This window comes from Chionomys nivalis, chromosome 4 (assembly GCF_950005125.1).
Source record: "Chionomys nivalis chromosome 4, mChiNiv1.1, whole genome shotgun sequence".
NCBI classification, from domain to species: domain Eukaryota; kingdom Metazoa; phylum Chordata; class Mammalia; order Rodentia; family Cricetidae; genus Chionomys; species Chionomys nivalis.
Genome location: NC_080089.1, coordinates 99,042,857 through 99,060,445, shown reverse-complemented (window position 1 = coordinate 99,060,445; position 17,589 = coordinate 99,042,857). Strand labels below are relative to the sequence as shown.

General features: G+C 40.5%; 1 protein-coding gene across 5 annotated transcripts in view; it reads left to right on the top strand.

Moving 5' to 3' along the window:
• Positions 1 to 17,589, top strand: part of Cep63 (centrosomal protein 63) — a 73,066-nt gene that overhangs the window by 31,546 nt on the left and 23,931 nt on the right. For 3 of the 5 annotated variants that reach the window (XM_057766296.1, XM_057766292.1, XM_057766297.1), the window contains 3 exons: positions 2,367 to 2,481; positions 4,026 to 4,223; positions 5,872 to 5,958. In XM_057766296.1, the coding sequence (XP_057622279.1) occupies positions 2,367 to 2,481; positions 4,026 to 4,223; positions 5,872 to 5,958 (400 nt within the window). Of the gene's footprint in view, positions 1 to 2,366; positions 2,482 to 4,025; positions 4,224 to 5,871; positions 5,959 to 6,641; positions 7,589 to 10,016; positions 10,223 to 10,929; positions 11,210 to 17,589 lie in introns of those variants that run through there. The other 2 variants (XM_057766293.1, XM_057766294.1) reach the window with 2 other exon arrangements.

The following is a 17,589-nucleotide window of genomic DNA, read 5'->3' as shown; positions in this document are numbered from 1 at the left end:
TGTGATCTCTTCCATTTTGAAAACAGTTAAACCCCCTTTAAACCTTTTACCTGTATCAAAAAAATTCCTTTTTTTTTGTTCTTCAAAATCAAATTCTTCAAGATTTGTGTATTCTGACTGTCCTCACTTCAACCTTTGCCTTTTTAGGCCCCCTGTAGGGTCCTGAATTCAACTTTCCTCTCTACTACTTCACTGAAACTGTTCTTGGAGAGGACATAGGGGGCACATGTTATTTCTTCTTTTTTGCCTATATGGTATGATTTAGATTTTCTTGTATATGAATTGAATTCTGGCTAATGGCATAGTAGACTGTAGTATTTGTTGTATATAGCACAGTGTAGCACAACATTGCACAGTGTAGCACAGCATGGCACAGTGTAGCATTAGCATGGTACAGTGTAGCGTATCACGGCACAGTGTAGCGTATCACGGCATAGTGTAGTGTATCATGGCACAGTGTAGTGTATCATGGCATAGTGCAGCGTATCACGGCACAGTGTAGTGTATCACGGCATAGTGTAGTGTATCATGGCACAGTGTAGTGTATCACGGCATAGTGTAGCGTGTCACGGCACAGTGTAGTGTATCATGGCACAGTGTAGTGTATCACGGCATAGTGTAGCGTGTCACGGCACAGTGTAGTGTATCATGGCACAGTGTAGTGTATCACGGCATAGTGTAGCGTGTCACGGCACAGTGTAGTGTATCATGGCACAGTGTAGTGTATCATGGCACAGTGTAGTGTATCATGGCATAGTGTAGTGTATCATGGCACAGTGTAGTGTATCATGGCATAGTGTAGCACAGCATGGCACAGTGTAGTGTATCATGGCATAGTGTAGTGTATCATGGCATAGTGTAGCACAGCATGGCACAGTGTAGTGTATCATGGCATAGTGTAGCACAGCATGGCATAGTGTAGTGTATCATGGCATAGTGTAGCGTATCACGGCACAGTGTAGTGTATCATGGCATAGTGTGGTGTATCATGGCATAGTGTAGCACAGCATGGCATAGTGTAGCATAGCATGGCACAGTGTAGTGTATCATGGCATAGTGTAGCACAGCATGGCACAGTGTAGTGCGGCATAGTGTAGCACAGCATGGCATAGTGTAGCATAGCATGGCACAGTGTAGTGTATCATGGCATAGTGTAGCATAGCATGGCACAGTGTAGCAGGTGATGCTTATTTTTGCCAGAGTTACAAACTTTTAGTTTGTTATATTTGTAAACATTTTTTACTAGGCAGAGCTTGAAAAATTATTTTAAACTCATTTATTATAATTGTTTGTGTGCTAATTTTGTGTGTGTGTAAAAGATAGGTGAAATATTTACATAAATATTAGCCATGCTGGGTGGTGGTGGTGTATGCCTTTAATCCCAACACTCGGGAGGCAGAGGCAGGTGGATCTCTGTGAGTTTGAGGCCAGCCTGATCTACAGAGAGAGTTCTAGGTCAGTCTGGTCTACAAGAGCTAGTTCTAGGACAGATTCCAAAGCTACAAAGAAACCCTGTCTCGAAAAACAAAAAACAAACAAACAAACAAACAAATTAGCCATTAGGCAAACAGAGAACAATAAGAAATGCCACTTTGCACTTTCTAGCTTGTCTTTATACATTACATCCTTTTGTTTCCACTTTGCTGTTTCTGGAAGGCACTAGTATTGGGCGTGCTTTGTTTGCTCACACCGTCGACTTTACCTCTTTTGGAGTATGTGAGACATTGATGATCACTATTGAGGTGGATGTGTTTACTTTAGATGGAGTCAAATAATGCTTACTATTATAACTAATTATTATTGTTATTATTATTATTATTTGATTTTTCGAGACAGGTTTCTCTGTGTAGCTCTGGCTGTCCTGAAACTCTGTAGACCAGGCTGGTCTAGAACTCAGAGATCTACCTGTCTCTGCCTCTGGAGTGCTGGGATTAAAGGCATGTGCCACCACCACCCTGTGAGTTAGTATTCTTTAAAGGTTGTTCTTGAGGTTTTTGTATAGTCTGGCATATGTGTCACTAAGGTGATGAAGTTTGCACTTGTGACAGTTCTTGGTGGCTTTTGCTCTCTCATCATATGGCTGTAGTGAAACTGTTAGTAAAGTTGGTACCTTTATAATCTGTTAACTAGTTCAGTTTAAATCAAGAGGAAGAGTGAGGTAGACATTGAAGTCAAAGCTATCTCAAAGGTTTGGGATGGACTTGCTGCATCTGGTTATGGGCAATTAGAAGGGACTTTTTAACATGGGGTATGAAGTTTAAGGTATTAGGAGGATGTATCTTGGGCATCAAGAGGGTACATTTAAATAATCCATTTTATGGATTTCAAGAATTTTATTTATATGTGGTTGTATTTCTGCAATACAGTTTGGAATCTGTGAGTGCAACATGTAAACAGCTGAGCCAAGAATTAATGGAAAAATATGAAGAACTGAAGAAAATGGAAGGGCATAACAATGAATACAGGACCGAGATTAAAAAGGTGAAGCCCTGTGTGCCTGGGTCACAAAGGTGGATGTATTTATGGGCCAAGGGGCGAGTGGGGAGACGGTTAGTGAGGGAGCTGTTTAGGAAGACTGATGTTCAGGAGTGCACTTGGTGGAAGTCTGGCTGGAAAGAAGAGGTTCAGTGGGGAAGGAAGGGCATTTATTTACTTGTTTATATAGAGGCTTGGTCTTGTTATGTAGCTGACGTTGGCCTCAAACTCACGATCCTCTGGCCTTTGAATTCCGACTTGTGTGACACCAAGCGTGGTTTAATTACATTTTCATTACTTCTTGAGATTATTCCGAGTTTGAGTGTATCAGTGTGTGCATGCATGTACACACATGTGTTCATATGTGTGCATAGAGCCCAGAAGTAGATGTTGGGTGTCTGTCTATTGCTGTCTCTTCCTGGACATTCACCCCCACCCCCTTTGAGATGGGATTTCTCAGGGGCTCTTGCTGAACTCAGTACTCATTGGTTGACTAGCCTAGCTGGTCTTTGATTCCAGGATGACCTGTGTCCTCTCTCCCTATGCTAGGGTTACAGACACATACAAACTGCCAAGGCATGTTTTACTGGGTGCTGGGAATGTAGACAAGGCCCTCATGATTCTCCTGTAGGAGCATCGTAGCTTGAGCCATCTCCCCAAAAGCTCTTGCTCCTTTCTTCCTATTATCTTTTATGCCTGTTCTGTGAACCAGAAAACCAGATAAATAAACAAAAAACAAAATTTTAATTTGTAGCTGTGAGAAGAATGAAAGTCTTAAGGCTCCCTACATAAATTGGGCATAGACCCTGACATTTGACCCTCAATGTTTGAGTAACTCATGCTCTTCTGATACTTAATACATGATTTTAAGTTTAACTACCAGACTTTCAAAATAATTATACAAGTTGGTAAATTGCTCGTTTTCTGTCTATTTAATCTAGGGATAATTTTATATCTTGAGTTAAGATAAGCGTTGCATTATTAATGTTTCATATATTTTCTTAGTTAAATTATGTCCATTTTAAACATTGATTTGTCAGTTTCATAATACTATGTACTGCTATCATATTCACCACCATTGCCTTCTTCTGTCCCCTTCTACTGCTGAGCTCATCTTTCCCATCTAGCCTCTCTGCTGCTTTCACTTTTTTTTTGTTTTTTAGGATTACTGAGTTTAGTTAGGGTTGCTTACATAACATTGTTATTTACTGGAGCAGTTTGCCAGTGACTACACCACCAAAGAAGGTGACACCTTTCCCTGGTAACCATTAACCAAGTGTCTTTCTCTCTAAGTATTCTTTTCTTCTAGGGCCTTCTGCATGCTAGGCCAAGTTGAGCTGCATTCCCAAACCTCGATTTTTGAGAAGGGATTTTCCAGTGAAGTTCAACCTGGCCTCGAAATCACTGAGTAGAGCAGGCTGGTCTCAGTCTTAGGGTCTTCCTGCCTCTGACTGCGCTTCCTGAGTACTAGAATTAACCCTGTATATTACCATATTCCCAAATTCTAAATACCGTCTCTGCACTTTTGATGTTTTTGTGCTTCTCTGTAGTTGAAAGAACAGATTCTGCAGGCTGATCAGACCTATAGCTCTGCGCTGGAAGGAATGAAGTTGGAAATCTCCCAGCTGACTCGCGAGTTACACCAGCGAGATATCACTATTGCTTCTGCCAAGTGTTCCTCCTCAGACATGGAAAAGCAGCTGAAGGCAGAGATGCAGAAAGCAGAAGAAAAGGCAGTAGAGCATAAGGTAAAGTCCACCCAGAGCTTTCTAATTGATATTTGCTTGTTTGTTTTCAAAGAATGAATTTGTTCAAGGTATAACTTCCTCAGTGAGCTTTTAGTAGACACCTATTTTGGTTGGTCAGCAAACAGTGTAATGAGGGTTGGTGGGGAGGTTTGATGGATACAGACAAGGATATAGACACTCCAGTCCTGTGTGGGCAAGGTGCTGGGCACAGCCAGGGAGTTCCCAGTCTAGAGTAGCTCTCTGCTGCTGCAAGTGGAGAATGAGTAAGGGTGGAAGAAAGCCTGCGTGTGGAGTGGGTGTGACACAGCATGTGGCCTGAGCAGTGTGCGGAAGCTGTAGAGGGAAGTGCTGGCTTCTAAGGACTCTTGGCTGGTTTGATTGGCTAGACTTTGTGTTTGATTAGACTGGGATAGCAGAGTAGACAGTGAAAGAAGCTGTTATTGAGGAAGTTAAGTAATACTCTGTAATGAGACAGAAAATAGCCGAATGATAGGAGTCTTAGGGAAGCTAGTGGAGGGGGATATTGGTGTGGCTCACTTGGTTTCAGATAAAGCCTGGACTTTTATATGGGAAAACCGGTTAGTCGGCTCCATAGAAAGCCTGGAATCCAAGGTTTAGCCCTTTAGTTTTGGAAGTCCTTGCATGAAGTTGGCATTTGAAATTCCCCTTCCTCAGACATAGTGGCTTTAATGAAAAAGCAATAGAGTGTGCACAAGAGTGACTTGAATCAGACTTAAGATATTTCTCAATTTGGGTTAAAAATGATAGTGGGAAGCCGGGTGGTGATGGTGGTTAATCCCAGCACTGGAAGGCAGAAGCAGGTGGATCTCTGTGAGTTCAAGGCCAGCCTGGTCTACAGGAGCTAGTTCCAGGACAGCCAAGGGCCAAGACTGTTCAGGGAAACCCTGTCTCGAAAAATAAAAACAAACAAACAAACAAAAAAAGAGTTAGTGAGCTGGAGCTTTTACAGGCAGTTTCTGCTGAGGAAGAAGGTGTGAAAGAAGGCCGGAGTCTTTTCATAGAGATAGTCTAGTAGAAAAGCTCAGCAGGGCGGGGCTGAGCATTTTATGAAAGTGCAGCTCCATGTGGTGTTGGAAAGTGGAAAGATCAGGGGTGGAGGCAGGTTGTGACTACGGGTTTACCTGTGGCATGAAACTTTTCCAACTCCCATCCATCACTGGGAGTGACATTTAATTGCAAGCATGCTAGTTTACCTGCTAACACCTTTGACACATTTTAAAAAGGATGTGTGGGGCCTGGGAGATGGCTCAGTGGGTAAGAGCACTTGCTCTGTAAGAATGAGGACCTGAGTTCAGACTCCCAGAACCTACATAAAAAAATCAGGCATGGCTGCATGTTTGTTCTGTTACTCCAGCATTGTGGGGGCAGGGTGGGGTGGGGTGGGCAGAGACAGGTGGATTCTGATAACTCGCTGGCTCTGGTTTCTGCATACATGCATGGCAGGCACACCTGTGCCCTTATGTACATGCAACACACACAGTATATGTGCACACTTCTTATTAAGTTTATCTGTATGAATGGAGGATGTAGACGAGAATAACTAGACTAGTGGAAATTAGCCATGGAAAAACTTTGTAAGATAATTTGATTTATATGAGTTTTTTTCACCCTGATTTTCCTTCTTCAGGAGATTCTGAGTCAGCTAGAATCACTCAAGTTAGAAAATCGCCGTCTTTCTGAAACAGTGATGAAGCTGGAACTGGGCTTGCACGAGGTACCCACGTAGACACTTAAGCTGTTGTACTTTTGAAGCCTTTGAAAGTAACTTGTAAACATTGATGTTAGTTGGAGTTAGAATTAAACTAGTGGAACAGTCCCTTGGTAGGTGTAGTCACAGATGAAATGCAAGTATCCTACTGCCAGAGGAGTTTTTGCTGCAGCAATAGAATAGTTTCCTGTTGTGTGTGAGATACGATGCTTGTATAGTCTGTGTTCTCAGCAAGTAGAGTGTCTGCAAAGGGTTCAGTATGGTGCTGCAGTAAGCATGAAATGGGTCCTGGTGCTGGTCTTAGTCCTGTGTTTTTGTACTCACAGTGTCTTTTTATTATAAAGTATGCCATCTTTGAAATAATTCAGTTTTTATTGCATTTCAATGAGGTATATTTTATTTTTGTCAAATATTCTAGAATATTTAGTAAGTGCTAGATTGAACACTGAATGAATGATCAAATTCTTGATTCTAAAGACATTTCACTAATTTAATAGAGACCTTGAGAAATACATATTAGCTACTGTGAAATCAGAGAGGACAAGATTGACTTATAGGCAGTGTGATGTTCTTTAAACATTTTATTACAAAATTCTTATGATTTATAAAATGATACATCTATTCTGACCCATCTTTTTTGGTATAGGTCAAATGTATGAAGACTGAATTCTTTTTCTCTGAACTTCTAGGGAGTTCTGCCTCCAAAACGATGTATAGTCACACAAGGCTCTCCATTTGCTCCCAAGTAGTCCCAATTTCACAATCATGGAGGCTGAGATGGAAGAAAATGCAAAAGGCTAGAAGAACACTTACTTCTAACTAGAAAAATAGAGGACTTTTTCTGTAATCTTTCAGATGGGAAGATTCTCTGAGCATCATGAAACCATAAAGGATTTTACAACATAAAAATGTAAAGTTTCTTGATGGCAAAAGACTCCATTAAAAAGACTAATAATAGAAGCCAGGTATGGCAGCTCATGTTTATAAACCCAGCTACTCAGGAGGCTGAGGCAGGAGGACTAAGAGTTCAAGCCCAAACTGGGCAAGACCCTGTCTCAGAATAAAAGTAACAGCAAAAGAACTGGGAGTGTATCTTAGATGGAGAGCAATTGCCTAGCATGAGGCTCTAGATTTGATATCCCTTGCACTGCAAAAGGAGTAAATCAATAAATAAATAAAAATAAAACAAATGACAGACAAGGAGAAGTAATCTATAAGCAGACGCAGGCTATCAAATAAGAATGTCCTAAAGAGTAATAGGAAAGGGATGCAGAAGGAAAATGGCAAAGAACTGAGTAGATATTTCATAGAAATTTAAATTCAAGTGAGAGAGGGAAGCTGTTCAACTTCCCTAATAACCAACAATTTTAAAAATAAAATTTCTCTTGCTAATGGACTTGATAATGCTTTAAAAAGCTAATGTATGGCTTCTTTTGGCAAATTTTAAAAGGACAGGTTCTGCTGTGCACATTGATATGACTTTCAGGAAAGTTTGGCCGTGGACATCAAGCTGTAAATACATACAGCCCCAAGTACACCGGGGTATTTACAACTGTGATATTAATAGTCATGTTCTTCAATGTCCCCAGCAGTTTGCATTTCCAAAGAACTCATCTTGTAGGAGTAAATGTCTAGAAGTGGGCACAGCAGTATTGTGAAATAAACTGGTTACTAAAATGGTTGGTCTGTGATTGTACTGTGAAATATGCTGTCTTTAATGCAGCAGATGGAAATATTTATTTAGTTTTGCCCCCACTCCACATCCCTTTGATATAATGAAAGTTGTTTTTTTAAAGCACAAACTTGTATGGATGGGGAAAAATAGGAGAGGAGACAATAGCCAAACATTTACGAAATGTTTGCTTTTATTTTTGTGTGTGTGGTGGATGCTTGTCTTCATGTGTGGGGGCACATGTGTGTATGTGTATGCATGAATGGAATCTAGAGATTGGCAGTTGGCATCTTCCTCTATCATTCTCCACGTTACGTACTGTGAGGCAGGGTCTCTCACTTGAACCCTGAGCTTGCTGACTTGGCTGATCTAGTTAGCCACCTTGCTCCAGAGATCCTGTTTCCTCTTTCTTAGCTTTACAGGCAGTCTACCAGTCCACTCGGCCAGCATTTACATGAATGTTATAAATCTGAGCACTGGTCCTCTTGCATGGCAAGTACTTTGCCAACTGAACCGTCTTCTCAGTCCTATAACTAAACATTTTATAAAGGAAGTGGAAGATGGATGGAGGGCAGGGGTTGGGAAGCCAGTTAGCTAACGAGCTGTCTGACTTAGTGACTGGATGGATGGACGATAAATGGGTGGATTAGTGGGTGAGTGGGTAAGTAACTGAGTGGGAGTATGGACAACAAATGACCTTGTATACACCGATAAAGCCAACACTGAGTTAATAGTAATTCATGAACTAATCTGATTTATATTACAGAATCCTTTAAGAATATATGATTTGGCAGTGTTAAAGGTTTAGGGGCCCCTACGTGCTAGAGTGTTTCCCTGTTCACATTCAGAACTGAGAGCTTTCAGGAATGTCACAGTTGGACTCTGCCCAGAGTTCTGTGCAGCTGAGCTTCTCCTGAATCCCAGTGGGAACACTGACCCTTCTGTACCCCACTAAGTACAGGCCTGCTACCCCGTTGTCATGCTGCCTTCACCGTTCATGTTCCTGGAGTAGTTGTTAATAGACCACTAAGTCCTGGAGATTCCAGAAAGGTGCACGGAAAGACAAGTATTATATTTTTTTTATATATGTGCAGTGGTTCTCAACCTTCCTAATGTGTTGACTCTTTAATACAGTTCCTCACGTTGTGGTGACCTCCAACCATAATTTTTTTTTGTTGCTACTTTATAAATGTAATTTTGCTACAGTTATGAATTGTAATATAAATATTTCTGGAGATAGAGGTTTGCCAAAGGGGATTGTAGCCCACTGGTTGAAAAATGCTAGTTTAATGATTTTTAGACATCAAAGTGGTAAAAAATCCTGACAGTCTTAGCTTTCTGTGGTTCCAGTGTTACATGCAGTGTGGATATCTTGTACAAATTATCAAAACATAATTATTAGGAAGTACTTTTTGCATGCTACCACCCGGGAAGGTGAGATTACTTTTCTAAATTAATCTAATTATGGTAATGAAAGCAGCAGCTCCGATGAATATTGATCACGTTAAAGATGGGTGGTAGTTGACAGTGTAGCCCCGTGTCCTGCAAATATGCTTCTCTGAGATGTGTCAGACATGGGCAGCTACTGAAAGATCTTGTAATTCCTAGTTTGCAGGTTTATGTACACGTTTGTGACTTGACAGGTAAATTATGTTTATCAGAACACTATTTACCAGCTAGCTTTCATAATTTTTTCTTTACAGACAATGAAATGCTAAACTGTAAAGATCACCATTATTTTTTAGAATGCTAATTGAAATTTATCATTAGAAAACAAAAGTAGACCTGTATTATCAAGAAATAAGATGTGTGGTCCTAGAACTAAGACCAGATCACAGTAGTAATTCCTGCCATATACTTGAGTCCTGCTTTTATGTCGCCTAACTTTATGTAAAACTAGGTACCATAAAGTGCTTAAGAGGAGAGGATATTTATTTAAAAGCTACCCCATTGGCTAGAATTTATTAGAGCCTTGTGTTTAAATTACTTTCTTTGAATTAGTTCTTTTTATTTTCTTTCACAGGTATTCTGTGTGTGAGCGGGGGTAGGGTGGGAAGGGAGCCCCTCATTCTTCTTTAAGAGCCATGGCTGTTATATTCTTGATTTCCCCTGTCTCTTATTCTTAAGCTTTCCTCTGTCCTCTTTCTGTCCCTTGTATGTCCATGTATAGGAGGAAGCCATCCAGCTCCCAATTTTCTCCTCCCTTTCCTCTAGGAAGACTGATGCTTTCTCTGTGTTCATCTTAACATGGCTAAAGACAAATTTTCACTTTCTTTAAGTAAAGACATGGATTAGTAAAACTAAAAAAGAAACGATTTCAGCCAGCATTGTTGTAGATTGATCGTATGTACCCTTAAACACGCGGGTGATTCTAGTATTCTTTTTCCATCAGGCAAAAGAGATTTCACTAGCAGACCTTCAGGAGAATTATATTGAGGCATTAAATAAATTAGTGTCTGAAAATCAACAACTCCAGAAAGATTTGATGAACACCAAGTCTCAGCTGCAGCATGCTACTCTCGTGTGTAAAAAAAAAGATGGCAGGATTTTTAAACCAGCACATAGCAGAGCAGCCGAGTTCAAGAACACAGAGTCTAAGTAAAGTTTCTTAAAAGTCTCTTTGAAATGTGTGTGCTGCAATGTGATTTTCTCTGCTTTGAGAAGTAGTCATCACAGGCTCTGGGTTTAATTCTGACTACAGTGTGCACACGCGGCTCAGGTGGTTCGGCCCTTACTTCGTTACAGCTTTTGTTCTGTGCACCCTGGATGTAGTGTAAACACCATCTTGTTCCCCAGAACCTTTCCATGCTGCCTCCCACCACCTCTATCCCACCTGTTCCATAAGAAGTAAAACGTGGCTTTTTATAAAAAGCAGCCATTGTATTTTTGGTTAATTAATTTTAGGTTATTACCCTAAGAAAGATTCATTCAATGAGAAGCCAACTGGCTTCAGTTCATCATATATAGCTTGTGTGTTTTCCAATCAGAAGTCTTTGGTGGCACCCCACCCCCACTCTCACCCACCGTGGCATTATGTGTCTTCTCTGGGCGTAGGGCTGCCCAGCCTGCTCACTCTGAGTCACAGTGGCAGCTTGTTTGGCCTCTGTGTGTTGGAAACATGAGAGTAGGGCTTGAATGAGTGGGGAACACTTGTCCCCAAGTGGGCTGCTCCTTTGTGAGTGACAGCACCTCGCTGCCTAGCCTCTTATTTAATGTTCAAATGAATGTATTTTTTTTTCAGCAGTTATCAGAAAGAAAAGTTGCTACAATTTTTCATTTATTTTGTTTTCTAATCTGCTATCCAGGCCAACCCATGGCCAGCACAGACATGATGGAATAAAGACTGAGCAGTATAAAACAGGTCACCACTCGCCTCGAGAACAAATGTTGGGTAGCAAAGACCCCATGGCCAGGGGCCCCAGTCCCCGGAGTTCTCACATCAGCCCTGACAGCTCCACCGAGTCTCTGCCTTCCAACTTTCTGTGCCATGCTCACTCTTTGCCTTCAATGCTAGATATAAATGATGCCAACTTTTCTGACGTCCTGTCTGACTGTATGAATGATCAAGAGGAGTTTGTGTCTTCGGTATGGAAACATTCTGATCTTAACATTTATTTTATTTTTCATTTTAAGCTGGAGAGGGTGTTTTGTTTTTGTTTTTGTTTTGTTTCTTACGGGGTCCTAGTCAGTGCCCTTGATTATTTTTTTTTTTTTTTTTTTTTTTTTTTTTTTTTTTTTTTTTTTTTTTTTTTTTTATTCTTTTTTAATTAAAATTTCCACCTGCTCCCCGTTTCCCATTTCCCTCCCTTCCTCCCAAATATTGCCCCCTCCCCCCACTCCCCTCCCCCTATCCCCACTCCTCTTCTCCTCCCCCCACACCATTCCCCCTCCCTCTCGATACTGAAGAGCAGTCCAAATTCTCTGCCCTGCGGGAAGACGAAGGTCTTCTATCTACGTCCAGGAAGGTGAGCTTCTAAACAGGCTAAGCTCCCACAAAGCCAGTTCATGTATTAGGATTGAAACCTAGTGCCATTGTCCTTGGCTTCTCATCAGTCTTCGTTGACCGCCATGCTCAGAGAGTCCGGAATCAACCCATGCTTATTCAGTCCCAGACCAGCTGGCCTTGGTGGGCTCCTAATAAATCAGTTCCACTGTCACAGTGGGTGGGTGCATCCCTCGTGGTCCTGATTTTTTGCTCTTGTTCTCCCTCCTTCTGCTCCTCATTTGGACCTTAAGAGCTCAGACCGTTGCTCCAATTTGAGACTCTGTCTCTACCTTGATCCATCGCCAGATGAAGGTTCTAAGGTGATATGCAAGATATTCATCAGTATAGGATAGGGTCATTTCAGGTTCCCTCTCCTTAGTTGCCCAAGGTACCAGCTGGGGACATATTCCTGGACACCTGCGAACCCTTCTAGAGTCAAGTCTCTTGCCAACCCTAAGATGGCTCCCTTAGATAGGATATATACTTCGCTGCTCCCGTATCCATCCTTCCTATATCCCAACCATCCCAATCCCCCGAGCTCCTCCCATCCTCCCCTTCTCATATTTCTCATCCCATTTCCCCTTTGCCCCATGCCACCTCACCCGCAAGTTCCCATTTTTTGCCCTGCAATCTTGTCTACTTCCCCCTCTCCATGCGGATGACTATATGATTTTCTTTGGGTTCACTTTCTTATTTAACTTCTATAGGATCGCACATTATATGCTTAATGTCTTTTACTTATGGCTAGAAACCGATTATGAGTGAGTACATCCCATGTTCCTCTTTTTGGGTCTGGGATACCTCACTCAGGATAGTGTTTTCTATTTCCATCCATTTGCACGCAAAATTCGAGAAGTCATTGTTTTTTACTGCTGAGTAGTACTCTAATATGTATATATTCCACACTTTCTTCATCCATTCCTCCATTGAAGGGCATCTAGGTTGTTTCCAGGTTTTGGCTATTACAAACAATGCTGCTATGAACATAGTTGAACAGATACTTTTGTCATTTGATGTGGCATCTCTTGGGTATATTCCCAATAGTGGTATTACTGGATCTTGGGGTAGGTTGATCCCTAATTTCCTGAGAAATCGCCACACTGATTTCCAAAGTGGTTGCACAAGTTTGCATTCCCACCAGCAATGAATGAGTGTGCCTCTTTCTCCACAACCTCTCCAGCAAAGGCTATCATTGGTGTTTTTGATTTTAGCCATTCTGACAGGTGTAAGATGGTATCTCAAAGTTGTTTTAATTTGCATTTCCCTTATCGCTAAGGAGGTTGAGCATGACCTTAGGTGTCTTTTGGCCATTTGAATTTCTTCTGTTGAGAATTCTCTGTTCAGATCAGTGCCCCATTTTTTTATTGGGTTCATTAGCATTTTAAAGTTTAGTTTCTTGAGTTCTTTATATATTTTGGTGATCAGACCTTTGTCTGTTGCAGGGTTGGTGAAGATCTTCTCCCAGTCAGTGGGTTGCCTTTTTGTCTTAGTGACAGTGTCCTTTGCTTTACAGAAGCTACTCAGTTTCAGGAGGTCCCATTTATTCAATGTTGCCCTTAATGTCTGTGCTGCTGGGGATAAACGTAGGAAGTGATCTCCTGTACCCATATGTTGTAGAGTACTTCCAACTTTTTCTTCTATCAGGTTCAGTGTGTTCAGACTAATATTGAGGTCTTTAATCCATTTGGACTTGAGTTTTGTGCATGGTGATAGATATGGATCTATTTTCATTCTTCTACACGTTGACAACCAGTTCTGCCAGCACCATTTGTTGAAGATGCTCTCTTTTTTCCATTGAATACTTTTAGCTCCTTTATCAAAAATTAGGTGTTCATAAGTTTGTGGGTTAAAATCAGGGTCTTCTACTCGGTTCCATTGATCGACTTCTCTGTTTTTATGCCAATACCAAGCTGTTTTCAATATTGAGGCTCTGTAATAGAGTTTGAGGTCAGGGATGGTAATGCCTCCAGACGATCCTTTATTATATAAGATTGTTTTGGCTATCCTGGGTTTTTTGTTTCTCCATATAAAGTTGATTATTGTCCTCTCAAGATCTGTGAAGAATTTTGATGGGATTTTAATGGGGATTGCATTGAATCTATAAATTGCCCTTGGTAGAATTGCCATTTTTACTATGTTGATCCTCCCTATCCAAGAGCAAGGGAGATCCTTCCATTTTCTGGTATCCTCCTCAATTTCTTTCTTCATTGACTTAAAGTTCTTGTCAAATAGATCCTTTACTTCCTTGGTTAGGGTTACCCCAAGATATTTTATGCTATTTGTGGCTATCGTGAAGGGTGATGCTTCTCTGATTTCCATCTCTGCTTCCTTATCCTTTGTGTATAGGAGGGCAACTGATTTTTTGGAATTGATCTTGTATCCTGCAACGCTACTAAAGGTGTTTATCAGCTGAAGGAGTTCTTTGCTGGAGTTTTTGGGGTCGCTTATGTACACTATCATATCGTCTGCAAATAATGAAAGTTTAACTTCTTCCTTTCCGATTTGAATCCCTTTGATCCCCTTATGTTGTCTTATTGCTATTGCTAGAATTTCAAGCACTATATTAAAGAGGTATGGAGAGAGTGGACAACCTTGTCGTGTTCCTGATTTTAGTGGAATAGCTTTGAGTTTCTCTCCATTTAATTTGATGTTAGCTGACGGCTTGCTATAAATAGCTTTTATTATATTTAGGAACGACCCTTGTATTCCTAATCTCTCTAAGACCTTTATCATAAAGGGATGTTGAATTTTGTCAAATGCTTTTTCCGCATCTAATGAAATGATCATATGGTTTTTTTCTTTCAGATTATTTATATGATGGATTACATTGATAGATTTTCGTATGTTGAACCAGCCCTGCATCTCTGGGATGAAGCCTACTTGATCATAATGGATAATTTTTCTAATGTGTTCTTGGATTCGGTTTGCCAGTATTTTATTGAGTATTTTTGCGTCGATGTTCATGAGTGAGATTGGCCTGTAGTTCTCTTTCTTGGTTGTGTCTTTGTGTGGTTTTGGTATCAGAGTAACTTCAGCTTCATAAAAGGAATTTGGCAATGACTTCTCTGTTTCAATATTGTGAAATACATTAAGGAGTATAGGTATTAGGTCTTCTTGGAAGTTCTGGTAGAATTCTGCATTAAAGCCGTCTGGACCTGGGCTTTTTTTGGTGGGAAGGTTTTTTATAACAACTTCTAATTCTTCGCGACTAACGGGTCTATTTAGATTGTTCACCTGGTCCTGGTTTAACTTTGGTATATGGTACTTATCTAAAAAAGTGTCCATTTCTTTTACATTTTCCAATTTTGTGGCATACAGGTTTTTGTAGTAAGATCTAATGATTCTCTGAATTTCGTCTGTGTCTGTGGTTATGTCTCCCTTTTCGTTTCTGATTTTGTTAATTTGCGTATTCTCTCTCCGCCGTTTGATTAGTTTGGATAGGGGTTTATCAATCTTATTGATTTTCTCCAAGAACCAGCTTTTTGTTTCATTGATTCTTTGGATTGTTTTCTGTGTTTCTATTTTGTTGATTTCAGCCCTCAATTTGATTATTTCCAGTCTTCTACTTCTCCTAGGTGAGTCTGCTTCTTTTCTTTCTAAAGCTTTAAGGTGGGCTATTAGGTCTCCAATGTGTGCTTTCTCCGTTTTCTTTATGTGGGCACTTAATGCTATGAACTTTCCTCTTAGCACTGCTTTCATAGTGTCCCATAGGTTTGAGTATGATGAGTCTTCGTTTTCATTGAATTCAAGAAAGACTTTAATTTCTTTCTTTATTTCTTCCTTGATCCAGGTGTGGTTCAGTAGTTGACTGTCCAATTTCCATGAGTTCATAGGCTTTCTGGGGATAGCATTGTTGTTGAATTCTAACTTTAATCCATGGTGATCTGATAAGACACAGGTGGTTACCGATATTTTTTTGTAACTGTGTAAGTTTGCTTTGTTACCGAGTATGTGGTCTATTTTCGAGAAGGTTCCATGAGCTGCAGAGAAGAAGGTATATTCTTTCTTATTTGAGTGGAATGTTCTATAGATGTCTGTTAAGTCCATTTGATTCATTACCTCCCTTAATCCTCTTATTTCTCTGTTAGGTTTCTGTCTGATTGACCTGTCCATTGGTGAGAGAGGAGTGTTGAAATCTCCTACTATTAGTGTGTGTGGTTTGATGACTGCCTTGAGTTTTAGTAACGTTTCTTTTACATAAGTGGGTGCTTTTATATTAGGGGCATAGATATTCAGGATTGAGACTTCATCCTGGTGAATTGTTCCTGTTATGAGTAAAAAATGTCCATCTCCATCTCTTTTGATTGATTTTAGTTTGAAGTCAACTTTCTTAGAAATTAGTATGGCCACACCTGCTTGTTTCTTAGGTCCGTTTGCTTGATAAACCTTTTCCCAGCCCTTTACTCTGAGTAGATGTCTGTCTTTGTGGTTGAGGTGTGTTTCTTGTAAGCAGCAGAATGTTGGATCCTGTTTTCGTATCCAATCTCTTAGCCTGTGCCTCTTTATAGGTGAGTTGAGTCCATTGATATTAAGTGATATTAATGACCAGTGGTTGTTAACTCCAGTCATTTTTCCTTTCTTTCCTTCTTTCCTTTGGTAGTAGAGTTTGTGTGTTTCCCTTCTTCAAGTTGTGCTGGTGAAGGGTCATTAGATGTCTGAGTTATTGTGGGCATTGTTGGACTCCTTGGTTTGTGATTTTCCTTCAATTACTTTCTGAAGGGCTGGATTTGTGGCTACGTATTGTTTAAATTTGTTTTTATCCTGGAAAATTTTGTTTTCTCCATTTATAGTGAACGAAAGCTTGGCTGGGTATAGAAGTCTGGGCTTGCATCCATGGTCTCGTAGTTTCTGCAGTATATCTATCCAGGACCTTCTGGCTTTCATGGTTTCCATAGAGAAATCAGGTGTAAGTCTGATAGGTTTACCTTTATAGGTAACTTGACCTTTTTCCTTTGCAGCTCTTAATATTCTTTCTTTATTCTGTATGTTTTGTGTTTTGATTATTATATGACGAGGAGATGTTTTTTTTTGATCCAGTCGATTTGGTGTTCTGTATGCTTCTTGGACCTTCAAAGGAATATCTTTCTTAAGGTTGGGAAAGTTTTCTTCTATAATTTTATTAAATATATTTTCTGGACCATTGAGCTGTAGATCTTCTCCTTCTTCTATCCCTATTATTCTTAGGTTTGGTCTTTTTATTGTGTCCCAGATTTCCTGAATGTTTTGTGATGAGAATTTGTTGGTTATGCTGTTTTCTTTGATGAGAGTGTTTATTTTCTCTATGGTATCTTCAGTGTCTGAGATTCTTTCTTCTATCTCTTGTAATCTGTTGGTGGTACTTGTCTCTGTAGTTCCTGTTCGTTTATTCAAATTTTCCATCTCCATCCTTCCCTCGGTTTGTGTTTTCTTTATTACTTCCACTTCATTCTTCAAGTCTTGAACCGTTTCCCTTACCTGTTTGATTACTTTTTCTTGTTTCTCTTGGTTTTCTTGGGTATCTTTGAGAGATTTATTCATTTCCTCTACCTTTTTGTTTGTAATCTCTAATTGGTTGTGGCAGTTTTTCACCTCCTGTTTAAGGTCCTCTATTATTTTCATAAAATTCACTTTTGAGTCGAATTCTTCTAATTCTTCTGGATTAGGGTGTACACTTCTCATTTCGGGATTCCTGGATCCTGGTGATGTCACGTTGCCTTTCAAGTTGTTGGGGGAATTCTTGCATTGGCGCCTGCCCATCTTTTCCTTCAAATGGAGCCAGGAGAGGCCTGATGTCTTGGACCAGTCTTTGCTGTGACTAACTCTCTAGGTGTATCTCCTCAGTGTAGGGGCAGGAACCGTTCTCTTCCAGGTGAACTCCTCAACACCAAAACATGGATGCGTGGTATTCCAATGACCCGCGTAAAGAAGGCCGAATGCAAGGGGTCGGGCGGGGTCAAGTAGAACACAGGCGACACTGCAGTACAAGCTGGAGGTGCCTGCG